Source organism: Oryzias melastigma, unplaced genomic scaffold (assembly GCF_002922805.2).
Source record: "Oryzias melastigma strain HK-1 unplaced genomic scaffold, ASM292280v2 sc00184, whole genome shotgun sequence".
In the NCBI taxonomy this organism is placed as follows: domain Eukaryota; kingdom Metazoa; phylum Chordata; class Actinopteri; order Beloniformes; family Adrianichthyidae; genus Oryzias; species Oryzias melastigma.
The window spans coordinates 205,427-223,047 of record NW_023416879.1 but is presented as its reverse complement, the minus strand read 5'-3'; the positions used below and the strand labels follow the sequence as shown (position 1 = coordinate 223,047).

Below are 17,621 nucleotides of genomic sequence, written 5' to 3'. Positions count from 1 at the left end.
CGTACGGACCATGGATTATCTGTGATCCGTTACACCCCTAGTTTAAATACAGTGGGTCCTCTGGTCCGGGGCTCGTTTCAAGAAGCAGGTCAAACAAATTTAGAGTTCAAACCTGAACTCAGAGTCCACGGACTCAAAATTCTCAAACTTCAGAGTTTTCGATTTCAGAACAGCTGAAAAGAGTTGATTCAATCAGCTTTAAGTTGTCAGAACCAGAATCAGGTCCGAGCGTCACAACAATAAAAAGCCCTGATCAATGGAGCAAAGACAGCATGATTCACCATGGCAACGGGAACAAACACCTTTAGGGCTTCATACTTCACGGTGACAGAAATTGATGAGTTCCTACAAGCATATGTGACTACGAGCACGTTTTCCACAAAAAGATCAACACAACTGCAGCGGTAAAACAGAGAGAAAATATCTGCAGAGTTAATGCGTACGTCTACATTTGAATCATTTCATTAAGGAGAAGAACTAAATAATGTCAGGAAGGTTATGTTGTCACTTGTTAAGTAAGAAATGGTTTTGATCTGTCAATAATTTAACCAGTAATCTCTGTATTTGCATGAATGACTGTCTTTTGTAACCCCCCCCCCCACCACCATACACACACACACACACGGATATCACTGCACGCAAAAAGAAACACTGTAGCTGCCTGGACTATGTTAAAATAAGTATTTATGTCATTTTAATTATCAAGAATTATATAGTATTCACTGAAAGGTTTGTTTTAGCAAAATACATTTTCTCCGACTTGAACATCGTCCTTTGCAGACCAGGTTACGTTCACAGACTCAGTTACTATTAGGGCTGTGGATCATCACTTAGGTGGCGATCCGATTCACGAATCAAGAGCAACGATTCACGAGTTGAACCACGATTCTTACTTTTTATTATAATGTATTATAATTTATTATAATGGTTAGCGCTCTTGCCTCACAGCGAGAAGGCCCCGGTTCGACTCCCGGCTGGGACCTTTCTGTGTGGAGTTTGCATGTTCTCCCCGTGCATGCGTGGGTTTTCACCGGGGACTCCGGCTTCCTCCCACCGTCCAAAAACATGCTTCATGGGTTAATGGGTGACTCTAAATTCCCCCTAGGTGTGAATGTGAGAGTGTATGTGTGTGATTGAGGCCCTGCGACGGACTGGCGACCTGTCCAGGGTGAACCCCGCCTTCGCCCATCAGTGGCCGGGATAGGCTCCAGCACCCCCGCGACCCCGAAAGGGATTAAGCGGTCAAGAAAATGGATGGATGGATAAAGATCGCGAATCAGCGATCTTGGACGTTGCGAATATCTGTACTCGAAATTCTGGGAGCAGATCGGTAATACCGGAGCACCCGGATACTCGTTACAGCCCTAGTTACTATAGTGATTGATTCCGAGTTCAGCTTAACCCGCTTCATGAAACAGGTTTGGTTTTACCCACTTTTACGGGTTTAAGTAATCTGTATACAGAATTAAATTATATCTTGAAGAAATAGAAGAATCTGGAAAACTTCACCTGAACTGTTCAGTAGCAGATATTTATCTCTGAGTCTCACTGCCAGAAGTTTGTGATAAAAATGTTCCAATTTAGATCAGTGAATGAGATCGAATCAGATCGTTAAAAAATGAACTAATATTGACTATGAATTGGACCAGCTACCACAAAATATGAAATAATAAAATTGTTGATATCAGGTGTCCATATGACAGACAGCTTTTCAAAGCTCTAGTGTGTTTGAGATCATTGATCCTGTTTTGCTGTGTATCCAGAGTGCAGGTTAGAAGATAAAGTATCATAGCCTCGCTCAAGCACACAGAAAGAAAAGCTCCAGTGTTTCCTACAAACATGCTGTTTCACGGTCACACCACCTAAAGATTCCTTTATTACAAAGGAATCTTACAAGCAGAGTTTTATTATAAAACCATGTTTTTTTTTTTATTAATCGCTTAAATTATTGTACAATTGTTATAAGACCAACACCTTTAGTGTGCTTTGGAAAAGTAGTTTGTACCACACAGTGGTCTGTGTTGTAAGCAGAATCAGCAACAGAAGACAGGAAGACAGGCCCCATGGCCCACTCTGCCCAAAGGTTAAACAGTTGAAAGCTACATCTTTGAATAAATCCAGCACCATGTTTCCATGCAAACACAAATCGTCCAAGCTAAGCAATGCGTTTTTCTGCAGCTTCTCTTTCATGCTATGGCAGACATTTACAAACACAAATTATTCCCTGAAGGACAAACTGATGACAAACAAGGAACTCACCTTGAAGAGCTTGGAGGGGGACATGGGGCTTCCAGGCTGATTCATCTCTAAGTTGATCATAGAAGAGCAGTCTGAGTGAGGATCCAGTCTGTCTGAAGCAGTTGGGAAACTGCACTCTGTGGAAACACTCCTCTGGTCGAAGGGGCTGGGGAGGCAGGAAACAGGCACAGAGGGCGGGGGTGAGGAGGATGTCATGTTTTTGCCTCTTCTTATGGCTGTTTTTCCACACAGTTCAAGTTTCATTCTGAAGGGACTTTTTCCCTCCAACAGTTTGGATGAGCACGTGTGAGCTGCAGGTGTTTGCTGGGCTCAGAATGTTAGACAGCAGAATTGAAACATATGCTGCTGTTTGTTTTGCATGAGCTGGAGACCCTTTGTGTAATAATCTGCAATAATCCCTGACAACAACATGTTTGTGTTATTGATTGTGTGAATGCTTTCAATGCATTCACACTATTGAGATTCTTCAGTTACGTTTTCTTCCGTACGTTTTTTGACACGTAAAAACTCAAGCACACTTTATGCGATTTACACAATCTTGGTATCAAAACGTTCAGCTCGTTAAGGACATTACTGCTTGTATTATTAGTAGTTGTGCACTTTACAGTTTTTGCGTAGTTACACAATTTGTGCGTTTTTTCTGCCCCATTATAACTAATAGGATTTTTTACAAATTCCTGCAAATTACACACTTCATGCAATTTAAGCAATTTAAAACATTCAGCATGTCCAGAAATTCATGCTTGTACTTCCAACATTGTTAAAATTCATGCAAGTTACACAATCTAACACAACTTTACACAATTTTACACAATTTTACACAACTTTGTGCAAATTTTAAGCAAATTTAGCATGTTATGCAATTTTACACATCCAGCATGTTCAGGAAATTCATGCTTTTACTACACATTGTTAAATTTAAGCAATTTTAAGCTTTTACACGGTTGTGTTCACAAATTTACACAAATTGTCTGTTTTTTCCACAAAATTCTTACAACTTTTTGTGCAATTTTGAACCTATGACATATGGGTATCAAACCGTTCAGCATGTTGAGAACATTATAACTAACAACGTTTTTTAAGCTAACTTTGAGTTTTGCTAACATATTAGCATAATTTTATCTTTTTTGGCTAATTTGACACCTTCTCAGGTTTTAAGGCTAATTCTTTGTTAAGCTACTTTCAGCGATTCCTTCAGCAATTACAGTAAGTCCTTACAGCATCTTCAGCAAATGTTTGCAGCATATTCAGCGACAACATTCAGCAAAGATGCATTCACACATGCATTATCGCAGGTAATGCAACTTTTCTAGTTTGCATTGAGTTTATACAAGAACTGGACTGAGTGACCCCTCCCCCTAGTGTTTCAAGTCGGACTTGCCTGTGGGCTCCAAGAAGCCAAAATCCACCTTTCTAAAGAAATAAACAACTGTTACTGCTATTGGTCAGAATATTCGTTCTATTCCTATATTCATTTTCTTAACATGCTCTTTTCTCATATTTTTTCTGTAGTGCAGCTTAATCAAGTTATAAACGGACTTTGCAGATGCCTCAATACAAGTACGTGGTCTTCTATCAAACGTTCAAAACCAGAAGTGGGACCAAGTCAATGTCTTGCAGGTCTCGAGTCTTTGTCCTGAAGTTACAAGTCAAGACCAACAAGTCTCAAGTCGACTCACAATTCCTATCATTAATGTTTCAAGTCCTTTCTAGTCATTTCAAAAACAGAGTAATATTAATTCCACAGATCATGTGTGCTTTTAGGAACTGTGTTTTGGAAGCATATGAGGTAAATTGCCTCTGAGCTCATGCATCCCCTCAAAAATCCAAAATAACTTCTCTAAAACAAAAACCCAGTTTACCACTTTGAAATGTGGTAAGATGGCTCAGATAGCAGGAAATCGGAGAAGTGTGGATATTAAATCCCCTCACTACAGACCAGACTAGTGATCGGCCCCTGTCTCGCTCTCCCCTGGGCCTCCTGCGGCAGGGGCTGGTGGCTGTATGGGGCATGGGACGGGACTCCCTTGGGGGCCCTGGCTTGTACCTCGGCTGGGGCGAGGGGATGCTCGGTACTGCTGGGTGGTGGTGGGCTGCTCGTCAGGAGTTGGGGGGCTCTCCAGGGGTGGGGCATCGTGCTGGCCCTCCTGGCGCAGTGGAGGGGCTGCTCTTCTGGCTGGGCTGGGGCCTGCACTCTCTGTGTTCCCGTGCCTTCCCGCTCCCTGGCGTGGGGGGCCTCGACCTCAAGTCTGACTTGAGTCCAAGTCATGTGACTCTAGACCCCACCTCTGTTCAGAACCTTTGGCTCTGCTTTCAGTGGTAGAGGTGAGGACTTCCAACGGCTCACTCTTAAAGGAAACAGTGGTTGCCATAGAAATGGATCAATCACTGCCTATTGAAGACTCACGAAAAAATGGCGCCTGAAATTACTTCATTTGTTTGAAACTGAGAGTGAACCATTTTCTCATTTGATCCCCCTATCTTATACAGTCAATGTGGGGGAGGGGGAGTCTGCAGAGGCTTTGGTGTGCTTGCAGTTTGGGTCAAACCATAGACTGCTGATTTAAGAACTGCACGCAGTAACCCATAGAACATGCCTTACCTCCAGCCCTCGTGAAATCAGGCCAGAGCCTTCGCCGTCACTTCCTGTTACGTCTACCGCCGTACTGCATTCGACTGTAACATGTACTCAGCGATTAGTGGGAGACGGTCTGAGTCACATTTTTAGAGGAAAGGCTGTCACCAATCACGAGTGAGCTTGTTCTGGCTTGTTGGAACCCCCCAGCCCCCACCCCCCACCCCACCACCACCATCAGCTTTTTCTCAGGCATCTGATCATGAAAAAAGTCATAAAAAAATAGGATTAGACAAAACATGTTAAGAAGAATGTATCAGAGATTATCCTGATGTATCAGAGATTATCCTGATGTATCAGAGATTATCCTGACAGATAAAATGACTTATTGTAGCTGATTGTTTTACAACGGTTCCCTATGTGTAAGTAGAAGCTTCTCATCTTGAAATGATGGATCTTTGCAACACTCAGTTTTTCCACAAGGTGTCCTAGTTGTACCATGTTTGACAAATGGTGTCAGCTATTCCTTTAAACGTTTAAAATGAAAAGGTCCACGTCATTCACAGCACTGACAAATAACTCTGGCTGTATTAATCAGGGCCAAGCCCTGAGCTGAAAATAGAGAGTAAGTGTGGATGTGACACTTTTTTAACTGTACATAAACATGGATGACATTGTTTTACACAATGATGCCTCTTGTATACGGGTGCGATTGGTCACTTGTTTAGCTGAATTAATTGTGTTTCAAAAATGGTTAAAAAAAAGGAATAATCAATGAAAGGCTGAAAAATGTACAGTAGGACCTGCAAACAGAGAAAGGCTAAAGGAAGTCAAAGAGGACAGTTTCCTTTACCACCAAAGCACGCTCAGAAACCAACAGGAGGAGGTCTGGCAGATCCAAAGTCAAGGGAAGGCAAGGCAAGTTTATTTGTATAGCACATTTCATGTACAGAGACAATTCAAAGTGCTTTATATAAAACATTAAGAAATAGTGAAGGTGTGATCATTAAAATAAAGTCACATCAGCGACAGAGGACACGTGTCCAGCTGTGAACTCCTGCCTGACAGACGGCTCACAGGACCACTGCTTCACTGTGGTTGTATTGTAAGACAGTTGTGTTTGTGTTCAGCTGGCAGATCTGTACCAGGGGGTTCTTTGAACTATGAGTTTAGAGCACAACTTAGTCTATAAATTGATTCCAGAGTTTATTTTAGTAACTCCACTTGCCTTTTCACCTTAGACAAAAAGAAATAACGCTACATATGGTTTCATAAAAGATGAAAAAATTCAGTGATGTGTTCATAAAAGCTTGACTTTTTACAGTTCATACAAAAAAACTGAATATGTCATTTGACTTAACTTTGGAATTTTCATCTAACAAGTTTCTTTTGAATTGGAAATGATAGTGATGATAGCCTTTTGTCTTCCAAGGTACAACCAAGTAGCTGGAATATTATACAGAAACATCTACAGAATATGGACTGGAAACCCCAAAGTCAAAATGGAAACACCTCTGAAAGTGGTAGAGAATGAGAGAGCAAAGATCCTGATGGACTTCCAGATCCAGACTGACATGATGGTAATGGAGAACCAACCAGACATTATAGTGGTGGATAAAGAACAGAGGAAAGCCGTTGTGGTGGATGTGGCAGTACCAAGCAATGGTAACATCAAGAAGAAGGAACATGAGAAACTGGAGAAATACCAGGGACTCAGAGAGGAGCTGGAGAAAGCTTGGAAAAGTGAGAGGAGTGAGCAGAGATTTGCTTTCTATAAAAAGAAATGGATCATCGTTACCTTTTTTTAATCAGTTCATGAGATTATGCTTTTTTTGTTTTCTTAAAACTAAGAACATAAACACTAATATTTCACTTTGACTTCACACTAAAGTTACATTTTTTTAAAACAATTCATGACTTAAAATGAAGCAAGAATTAGCTCGTTTATTTTCAAGTTAACACAGTCACAGGGAAATGAAATCTTGCCACACCTATCTTAGGAGATGCAGGTTCAGACAAAAACAGCCACCAGGACTTTCTTAAGTCATTCTTTTTTACGTCACGTGCCAGGCCTGTCATTGATGCTCCCAGCAAAGGTCTGATTTATAGTGAGGAGTGAGGTTTGATATATGAACTGTCATGCCTTCACTGCAGCAGTAGATGGATTTGCCTCCCAGCATTGCAACTGCAACATGCATATACTTGACTTTGCTAAATCACAAGCTTGCACTGAATTACTCAAGTATTGCATGAATAACAAATTAGTCTGTTTCCACTTTACTTAAAGTCACACTGTCAGTTGTCAGTAGCTGTGTGTACATTTGCTGAATGTCGTCAATCTGTTCAAAGATCTGATTAGAACTAATCTGTGTACATGGGCCTGAAAAACTGTATCTGATTATAACAAACTTTTATATTCTTCACACATTAGAGAAATCATTTGGACATGTGGAGAACAATTGAAAAGTCTGGAATTGCCAGTAGCAGAAGTTCTGTTGTAAACAAACATGGCGGCTGTTAGCATGTAGCGAGGTGATCTTCTGAGCATGATTTTATTTATTTTTAAAAAAGTGATTTTTCACACATCATTTTCAAAATAGGTGCAGCCAGTGCTGAACTCTTTTCTTTGCTTCATGGACCCAGAGAAAGACTCAGGGCTACATTAATACGGGTGACCAAATTCTACCTTTAGCTTTGGACACACTTAAACCCATGCGGGCAATGCAGCAATGTGCACCTTGGCATAAATACGTGGGATTAACCTCAGCCTTTGTTTTTCTAGACACAATTGGTAACACAAAGTCACATGCTTGTTTGCACGGCTTCACAGGACTGCTCAGACCGCAGAGCTGAAGGACCCACTCATCTCAGTAGGAAGAAAATTTTGTTTACTCATTTATTTTTGATGATCCGTGATCTACTGTAACATTCTTGGTGATCAATCGACATAAGGAGCACCCCCGGTGTATACGCAGCTACGGTGTTAACTATAGCTGCGTTTACATGGAAACAATTTAACGGTGCATGTAAACAATTCATTTTGCCTGTGGGTCATTACTGCACTGGTTTTCATGTGATGTGTAGACAGTGTGTGCTGCTGAGGAGGCTTTGGAGCGCGAACAGGACTGGCCGTGTCTAGCAGATACCAAAAACACAGTGGTGATTCTTTATGAATGGATCAGACTTACACTAAAAGTGAAAAGATTCAAGTTTTTGCTTGACTATAAAAAATAACACAAAACATTTGTGAAAACAAAACTGGATCAGTTTCGTTGCGTTTGATTATGGAGATTTTCACCAAAAACCTGACAGAAAGTTGTAGTCGCCTGAGGAAACATCAGTAAACAACAACAGTCTGCCTACTTCAGCAGTTTAACTAAGTTCAGTCAGAACATTAAAAAAAATTCTGTTTAGGATATTGCTTTAGTCTAAAGTCTGATTTTACTAACCCCTCGCTTACACCGCTAGCGTCAAGACTTCGTTGCGTCGCGGGAGTGGACTAGCTACTGCCGATGGCTTACACTGGCTGCTGCTCCAGCCACAGCCTGTGAAAGCTCAGCCCAGACAGAGTAGTGCTGAATCTCTATGATCAGCTTCTCCTCGTCCATGGTTATGACTGACAACGCTGTGCTGGAACACACTTTAAGTAACCCGAAAATTACGTAATGCCAGAGAAGATAAGATGAGAGAAGATAACGTCCCACTTCTGTGCTGTAAAGGATTGTAATTCAGTGAAAGACCAGACTGAAGTTAGATTTCATTATTTTGTCATTGAAATTCATGTCCGCTCCCCTTCATGCAGTGAAGCCGCGAGTTGTATTGTCGGCCTCACGTATTTAAAAAGAAACTGAAAGTAAAATCTCATCAACTGTCACAAATATGCTGTCCGCATTTGATCCAACCTACGGAGCAGCAACGGGCGGCCGGTGGCGACCGTGAGCAGCGGCGGGCCGCGACGAGCAGCTATAACGGAGTGGCGCTGCAACAGCAGCTCAGAAACCACCGGGTGGTTTAACCGGACACCGGAACCGTTCTCCTGAACGTAACCTTTGGTCTGCATCTAAAAACGTCACCACTGTCTGCACATATTTAGAAACTGACGCTTGATGAGACCCTTTCTGTATTCTGGTATTTGATTAGATTTCTTGTTGAAGTGAATTCAACAATCAGCATGTGCTAGCATAAAATCAGTTATGAGCTCCAGCTAGTGCTGCTGCTGCTGCAATACAGCCTAAGTTTTATTTTCATTTCTTCATGGGCTTATCAAAGTCTGTGTCTCGCTAGCTTAGGGATAAGGGACGGGGTTACACTGCTCAGCACCAAAAGCCACACCCACACCGAGGGATTTTTGGAAACAAAGGCTGATCAACAGGAAAAATGGCTTTTTAAGACATTTAGGATGTGGAATTTTTGTTAAAAACTTCATGGTCCTAATTAAAACCCCATTTGTGAACTTTTAAAGAAAATTTTCAAAAATTGTTGTGGGGGGACTTTAACCTGACGCTCAAACACAAAATCTTTACGGTAACTTTTCAACCGTTAACATGATCAACGTAATTTCAACATTGAGAAGGAGAAAAGCGGCCAAGAACATAAACACTGGAGCTCTGGTGTTAAAGGGTTAACATAATGTAAACTCTGATCATCATCTACTGCAGCATGATCTGCAGTAGATGATGTGGTTTGGTGTTAGTTACCAGGATAACCCTGATCCAAATGTCACCAAACCAGTTTCCACTCATTGAAGTTCACTGACATGAGAGAATTCTCTTTCATTTCTGAGAAGCTTATTGTAAAATACTTTTCACTTCTCTGCTTTGAAAGGAGCAAACCAAAGTTTTGAATTTCAAACCTAATCAGAAAGAGCAAATAGATTACAGAAATGTATCACTGATCTACTTTTCTCTGGGCTGCTCCAGCAGCACAAATGCAGATACATGAAACTGAGTGACAAAAGTCTGCTGCATAACAAAGTAGACTCAGTCCTGCCCTGAGGACTTCTGAAATGTTGTTAAGGCACAAAAAGCTGTGTGTGAACTCTCCCCACAGCCAGTCTGCAAGCAGGGACCAGCTCCAACTCGCCTGAACCTCCTCCATAACAGACAACGCTCTAGTGTTTTAAGAACTCACTTCAGCTAATGGTAGCGGGGAATGTTTGCAGCTTTTTCTCATATTTCCCTGATCAAGACAAAACCAACTTTTCTCTGCAGGCTTTATCCAGAATGATAGCTATAGTAAAAAGGCCTAAAAACCTGGAAAAATGGGCAGTTGTTCGATTATCAGATTTAAAAATATTTACTTTCTTTCACTTTTTTATGACCAAAACCTCACAAGAGACAACACTTACAATCTTGAAAGAATTTATAAAAAATTGAAAATTGTTATGATAGGTATTCAGCGTTGTCATACTATATCACTAATTTCTTAAAAAATAATGACAAATTTTATGCACCAGTGTTTTTTTTACTAGACAAATTCACAAAGCCAAAAAGATTTGGAAAAAAACACCAAAACTGCAGATTGCACAGCAAGATTTACCTCATCTTTTTTAAAACAAAATGATTGAGAAAGGACATCCGTGTCATTTCGCATCTTTCAAGAATACTGAGGCTCTATTGAAAAAAGTCGTCATGCAAAACTTCTTTAAGATTAGCAAACAGATGGTTATCAACAAAAATATGTATACATATAAAAGATATATAAGATATGAAAAAAATCCTTATATAAGAGTGGCAGTGATGTCCCTGATGACCAGAGACCTGCTTTAAACGAGTCAGAGGGAATGGAAACTCCACTGATCAGGAGGCCTCTTGAAGCTAAGACAGACAGAGGAACGAGCCATATATAGGTTACCACACAAACACACAGACCACAACATAAGAGCCCCAAGAGTTTCATGGTGTAGGATCAGCTGAAAGTGCAGAGCAGACACAGACTCCTCCTCCTGAAGTGTGTGAGAGACATTCTGCTTATCTTTGTTTCTTGTTAAACCACAACTGTTGAAGCTCCTTTAGACATTATTTGGGATTGTATCCATTTTTCATCAGCTTGTTAAAGAACATGAATTGTGAACCTGTATAGTACACCAATGGCTAAAGTATTATCTCACCTGCCTGGACTCACATTCCTGACCCATAGAGTTCAATATGATGTCGCTCTAATTCATCCCAAAGGTGATCTATGGGGTTCAGGTCAGGACTCTGTGCAGTTCCTCCACACCAGACTCTGTCCTCCATGTCTTTGTGTTCTGGTGAACAGTCATGTTGGAAGAGCAAGGCCTGCTCCAAACTGTTCCTACAAGGTTGGGAGGAATTGTCCAGAATGTTTTGGTATCCTGAATCATTCAGAGTTCCTTTCACTGATGATGCAGCTAACTGATTTAACTAATGATGCATTCACACACACACGCGATTCGCACATTAAATTTGCGTCTGCCACCACTATTTTGACGCACGTCAAATTTACTGCTCGACGCCTGCCCTAATGCCTTGACGCCCCGGCTGCAGAGCAACTGCCAAAGATCTTCTGGACTTCATTTGTTGCCACGTCATGGAAAACATGGATGATAGCTTCAGTTTATATGTTTCAAAGAGCTCTACAGAGACGCCGGCAAGCACATCGCTGTGTCTGGGTTCACCGGATCATTCAGAGTCTCTCCCAATGAAGGGTACTTCCCTTCTGATGGGCAAGTTAAACGTTATTTCCATCTTTCTGTTGTCAAGTTTGAGTATTAACCTGAGAGGGGAAACAAAACTAAAACCAGAGGATCTTTTTATTATTGTCTGGCTAAAATAAAAACATAAGTCCAAAGAGCTAGAGCATTCGTGCCTGCTGCAATCCCACCCACTATTATGGCACCCGTGATGGCTCTTCGTCTGCTGGTCAGCCAACAGCCGGCAGGCCAGAATAGCAACCTCCGCTGCCCAGGGACCAGCAGCCAGGGTGGAAGTCAGGGCGGCAGCGCTCGGTAGGTCAGCTGGTGCCTGGGCAGCGCTAGCTCGCTACGCTTTCCACCGGGCTGTTGACTGGCACCGCGGGCTTGATCGCTCCAGCTCCACAGCCTCTGTGACAGGCTGGCAACTTTTCCAGAGGGTATCCCATCTTCACCCAACAGTTCCGGGACAGTCTCCCCCAACCCCGTGGCCCCAACGTGGAAGGAAATTCAGAACAAAAATCCTTGCAACGAGCGGCCATTTTCAATTTTTTTTCTACCCTTTGAAAATTAGCGTAGCGGACCACAATAAAGAAATCATACACACAGTTTAAAGGAAATATTGATTTTCTGAAAAGAGACTGCAGGCTGGTGGAAATCTGAATGCATTTGACCCTAAGGATGCACTTTGGACATGACTGAGTTACTTGAATGTAACTCTTGGAATTTTCTGTAGTGCACACTAGTGTAGTAATACCTCTGTTGGAAAAATCAGGAGAGCGATGGAGACAGCAACAATTAAAAATCAAGAAGAATATGTTCTGAGTCAAAACATAGCAGCTTCTGTTTAGTCAAAGTAACTAATTGTTCTTATTTTTAAATATCTTGAAGCCCAAAACTAAATCAGTGAAGAAGAAACATATCTGAACAGATCTATCTGTCCTCCAATGGTTTCAAGAATTTCAGTCTGCAATTAGGAGGGATTGTGTGTAGTTTAAACACAAATATTACCACTGCCACGGACTGCTGTTAGCATTAAAAAGAATGAGACCAAAGAAATACTATCAGTAAGAATTTCAAGACAAATGTTTTATTTAGAGAGAAAACTGCAGCTGCTATTGAATAAGCTCTAATAAGGCATGGAAGAGGTTCAACCTCTGACTCACTCTGTCCTGAAAAGAATTGTTTCATGAGTCATTGGAACCTGTTGATAGGTGGTATTTTATTTGGAAGAAAATGAGTCTAAAGCTTCAATAAACACCAGATGAGACAGTATACACTACAATGTGAGCTTATATGTTGTAGAAATTGCTGCAGAACTCCTTAAAATAGATTTAATCCAGAGTAAAATTACCCAAGAGGCTACTTGGCAAAGAGGCGGAGGCACACACCCTGCAGGGGTGTAGTGTTGTTTTTTGGCAAACCAAGGTTTTGAAATGAAGCAAAATCAACAATATAAAAAACATAAATGGAAGTGTTATCATTTCTCATATTTTCTAGTTCCAGGCAGCTGATGTTTGTACAAATGCCTGACTGTGCATGAGGGAGTGTCTGGAACAAATCCTCCAGGCAAAGTGTTTGCCAAACACAGGGCGGTTCTGCAGCAGCCAGTAAGCTGCAGCCTCTTCACAGACCATAGAGTAACAACCACGGCAACAGCAACGTGCAGTGTAAACCGAGGCATGGTGTTTGTGGAGCTTTCAGAAGAGATTCAACTATAGACAGCTTCTGATGCCCTCCACTCTGCAAAAGAAACAGAGATAATCCAGATGTACATGGAGAGGGTCATGTTTACAATCGCCCTGGAGGAAGGAGAGAGGTCTGTCAATACCTGAAAAACAAGACAGTTTGGAACCAGAAACCTATTTAGTTTTGATTCTATGTCTCCATTTAGGATCATCAATACAGAAATAGATAAACTAGAGTAGCAAGGGATAATGTTGATCCAGATAACTGTAGACGGGGTGGCATTAAAGTAAAAATGCACTTGTAACTAATAAAAACAAGATAATCTGCTGGAATTGCACAATGTCCCAGTTAAATTTCAAGTGCTGCAATGCAACACATGCAGCAGTGCTAAGTTTTCAAACCTACTCAACAGAGCAGCAGATCAGCCTTCCTGAAGAAGAAAACAAAGTCAGCAGGGAAAATCAACAGCTCAAAGCCTTCAACACACTCATGTTCAAAAATCTACTCCTTACCATGAAAACCTCGGGGATTCTCAGAGAGCAGCTTTCCATGATTTCCTGAGTTCTCCCTCAAACTTCAACTCCCCCACAATCCCTGCTGGATGGAATTCTTCTTCTTCAACTCTCTTTGTGTTCTCTGACAAACTTCTGCACTCACTGAACAGACTCCATCACCTGACCAAGCTCTATTTTCACCACTGCTTCTGCTCATTGGTAAAGTTCTGCTCTAAGTAGGCCTGCCACGTTTAGGCGACGACTAATCGACTATTAAAATAGACGACGACTAATTAAATAGTTGATTAGTCTTTTCTTTATTTTTTCTTTCTAATGCCGTTCTCTTTGACACACACGTGCAGTAGTGCTAATCTGGTCAGTAGTGATGTCACAGGGAGTTCTGGGAAGACTGGGGTACCATAACAACGGCCAGCGGAGCTCGAAAGTGTGGGAAACTTAAAAAGAATAAAAGAAAAAAGTATCCTGTGCAATATGTGAAAGGCAGAACTTTGGTTGGAACTTTGGTTATATTTGAGTCAGTGAAATCAAAACTTTATCTTTCATGAAAAATAGTTCTTTTGTTTCAGATGCGGACCTCATTTGATTTAATCTTGTTTTAATACCAGACACTAATGAATTACAGACGCTGCAGGATTCATTTAAGTTTTAATAGAATAATCTTCATTGTCTTTGTTTTCAGTTGGTTAAAAGTTAAGATGTGCTTTTTAAAGCCAGTTCATGTATGACCCGATTAGTCAACTAATCTGAAAAAATAATTGGCGGTAAGTCGACTATTGAAATAGTTGTTTGTGGCAGATCAAATTCAAAGTACATAAATCATTTTAATTCTAAGGGTGGTCGACCTCTAATCAGAAGATCGCAGGCTCGATTCCCGCCTTGCCCGCCCATGTGTTGAAGTGTCCTTTGGAAAGACCCTGAACCTGACTTTGGCCCTGGTGGTCATAGGCTGGCACCAGTGTTCCTCTGTGTGTGAAAGTGTGTGTGTGAATAGAGGAATGTGACAGTAAAGCACTTTGGGCCTTTACATAGAAAGGCGCTACACAAGTATATTCCATCTATAGTCTCTGTGAAACAAACAGACAAATATGGAATGGGCAAACATTTTGCTTTGTCTTGGGCTCATTTAAATTCTGTTCTTTAGTTCCACTGTCATTGGCACCTGGTCGAAAAAATGATGCTACTCTGGTTGAACCAGCACAGTAACATATGTCAATCAACCAACGAAGAAAAGAAAAATAACTTCCCTTTTCACTTCAAAGCTAAAGTGGCTCAGAAGTATGGTAAATAAGGAGCTAAATAAAAGCTGCTCACACCCCCAACAGTGAACAGAGGCCAGCGCTGTTTTACGTTTTTGCTTGTTTTTACAGCTGCCGAGCTCTGAGACGCACAGCTTCATTTAAACCATGTACCAGAACAATGCTGTAGCACTGTATTGAACTGTGTTTACATCCCAATGTAGAAAAATATATATTTTGTACATTTACAAAAAAAAAAAACCTAAAAGCAATACTGTTAGACTTGGTATCAAAAACTAGTCTACTTGTTTAAGACAATTTGGCCTTGTCAGAACAGTGACTGAATTTGATAACTGAATAACTTCTATTCTCAAACACAAACTAAAATAGCTAAAGATCCACTCCAATAAAAATGTGCTTTTTGGTATTTTTAACATGTTCTTGTAGCATTTTTCTCTTGATAGAGGACAAAAAATTAAGACTAATACTGCATTTCTGACTATTTCTTCATTCAAACTGTGGTAAGACAGAAACAGATGAAAAACAGCAGTTTGAAAAAGCTTTTAGTTTCTACATTCAAACTCCAATCTGCAGACCATTTGCTCCCTGCTTCACTCCATCAGAATGGAGACCGACAAATAGATCCATAAATGTCTTCATTTTCCTCGTCTGAGCTGGAATCTGAATGGTAAAATGGTAAATGACCTATACTTGTACAGCACTTTTCTACCTTCTTTGAAGGCCCAAAGCCCTTTACAGTCACACACACATTCACACACTGATGGCGGCTCAGCTGATAAACACGGGCATCAACCTTCTACCAGAGGGAATTTGGGGTTCAGTTTCTTGCCCAAAGACACTTCAACACATGAGCGGACAAGGCGGGAATCAAACCCGCAATCTTCCAATCAGGAGTCGACCGCCCTAATGCTGCACCGTGGCTGTCCATTTTGGATCTGAAATAGCTCTAAGATAGTTTTGATATTGCTCACGGTTTTTGTTCCACCGCTAATGTTAGCTTGTGGGTGTAAGAGGCCGTAAACTAATAGGAGACAGTGTGAACAAAGGGTTGATGGGAAATGAGCAGAGCCTTACTCTGCATCATCAGAACCACCCGCAACTCAACGGGAAATTTCTAATGAACTTCTACCGCTCTGGAGAAACTATGTCCTAGAAAGCCACACAGCTTTTTTGATTTGGGCTGAAATGGTACAATCACAAGTAAAAGACCACTAGAGATGATTTGACAATAGATCAAAAGATGATCAGAGAGGGACTTTACATGAATGTCAGTAATGCTTTTACTTTTGTCAGACAAAATCATTGATATCAAAAATGTATATGGTAAATTCAAAAGCTGCTTTTGTAAAATCCCAGCATTAATTTGATTGGGCAAATCTTCTTGATGTCATCCACTATTACTCACCAACCACCACGATATAAGTGTTGTATGATCATTGTAACCACTAGAACAGTACCAGGTAATGTGGTCTGTTTCTTAATCAATATGTTAAATAAAAAGTCTAGAAGTTTTTAAATCTTTTCCAGAACAATATAGGGTCGTATCATCGGCGAATAATATAAGATTTAGAACGTTAGTAACTTTACAGATGTCATTTATATATAAAATAAAAAGAATTGGACCCAAGATTGATCCTTGTGGAACACCATATTCAATATTCATGCGTTTTGAAGTATGACCTGCAAACTGTACATATTGTTGTCTTTTGTTCAACTAACTAGTAAGCCAGTTAAGGGCCACGCCCTCTTATACCAAAAGAATATAACTTTGAGATTAAAATGGAATGATCCATAGTGTCAAACGACTTCTTTAAATGAATAAATACTCCTATTGTAATTTTTTTTTTCATCAATTGCTGTTGATATGTCTGCAGAAATTTTCATCATTGCCAAGGCTGTGGAACGATTTGAGCGAAAACCATATTGATTGTCATTTAATATTTTATTTTTTCCAACAAAACTATTTAATCTTTTAACAAACAGTTTTAGAAAACTGTGAAAGTAATGAGATTGGTCTGTAGTTATTGAAACAATGTTTGTCACCTGAATTGAAAAATGGAATAACTTTTTTTTCATACTATCAGGAAAGATACCTGTTTTAAATGAGAGATTAAAAACATAACATAAGGTCTGACTAAACAATGGATAGTCATTTTGATAATTTCCATGTCAATGCCATCGCTATCAGTCAATGATTTATATCATATAATAATTATATCAAAATAAAGATAATGTTTTTAACTTTTTTTCACATTTTTTGTGGAAAATTGATTAAAATGTGCTCTTTTTTTTCCATATGTATTTATTAGGCTTCCAAAAACAAAACAAAAAAAGGAACAAAACCGTTGGCCCATGTACACAGAAATAATAAAACGAAATAAAATTGATGTGCAAGGAGTCGTGTTCAAACTATACAGCAAGAAGAAAGACAATATATTAATCATCACTCGGAATCAAAATGCAAGTGCTCTCTTAATAATTGTGGCAATGTTTAGTCCGGTGTAAGCTAGAAAGGGTTCCCATATCTCTATAAAAACATCCTCCTTGTGGTGCAGTCAACAGGTTAGAAAGTCCAGGGAGATGTGGCTGAAGATGACTTTGTGCCACTGCAACTTAGAGGGAATGTCCTCAAAGATCCAGTTCAGAAGGAGACACTTTCTGGCACAAAAAGTCAA

General features: G+C 40.4%; 1 protein-coding gene across 1 annotated transcript in view; it reads right to left on the bottom strand.

Moving 5' to 3' along the window:
- crybg1a (crystallin beta-gamma domain containing 1a) overlaps nt 1-17,621 on the bottom strand; it is a 74,490-nt gene that overhangs the window by 35,715 nt on the left and 21,154 nt on the right. The window contains exon 2 of the mRNA XM_024261208.2: nt 2,260-2,404. Coding sequence (XP_024116976.1) covers nt 2,260-2,404 — 145 coding nt within the window. The remainder of the gene's footprint in view (nt 1-2,259; nt 2,405-17,621) is intronic.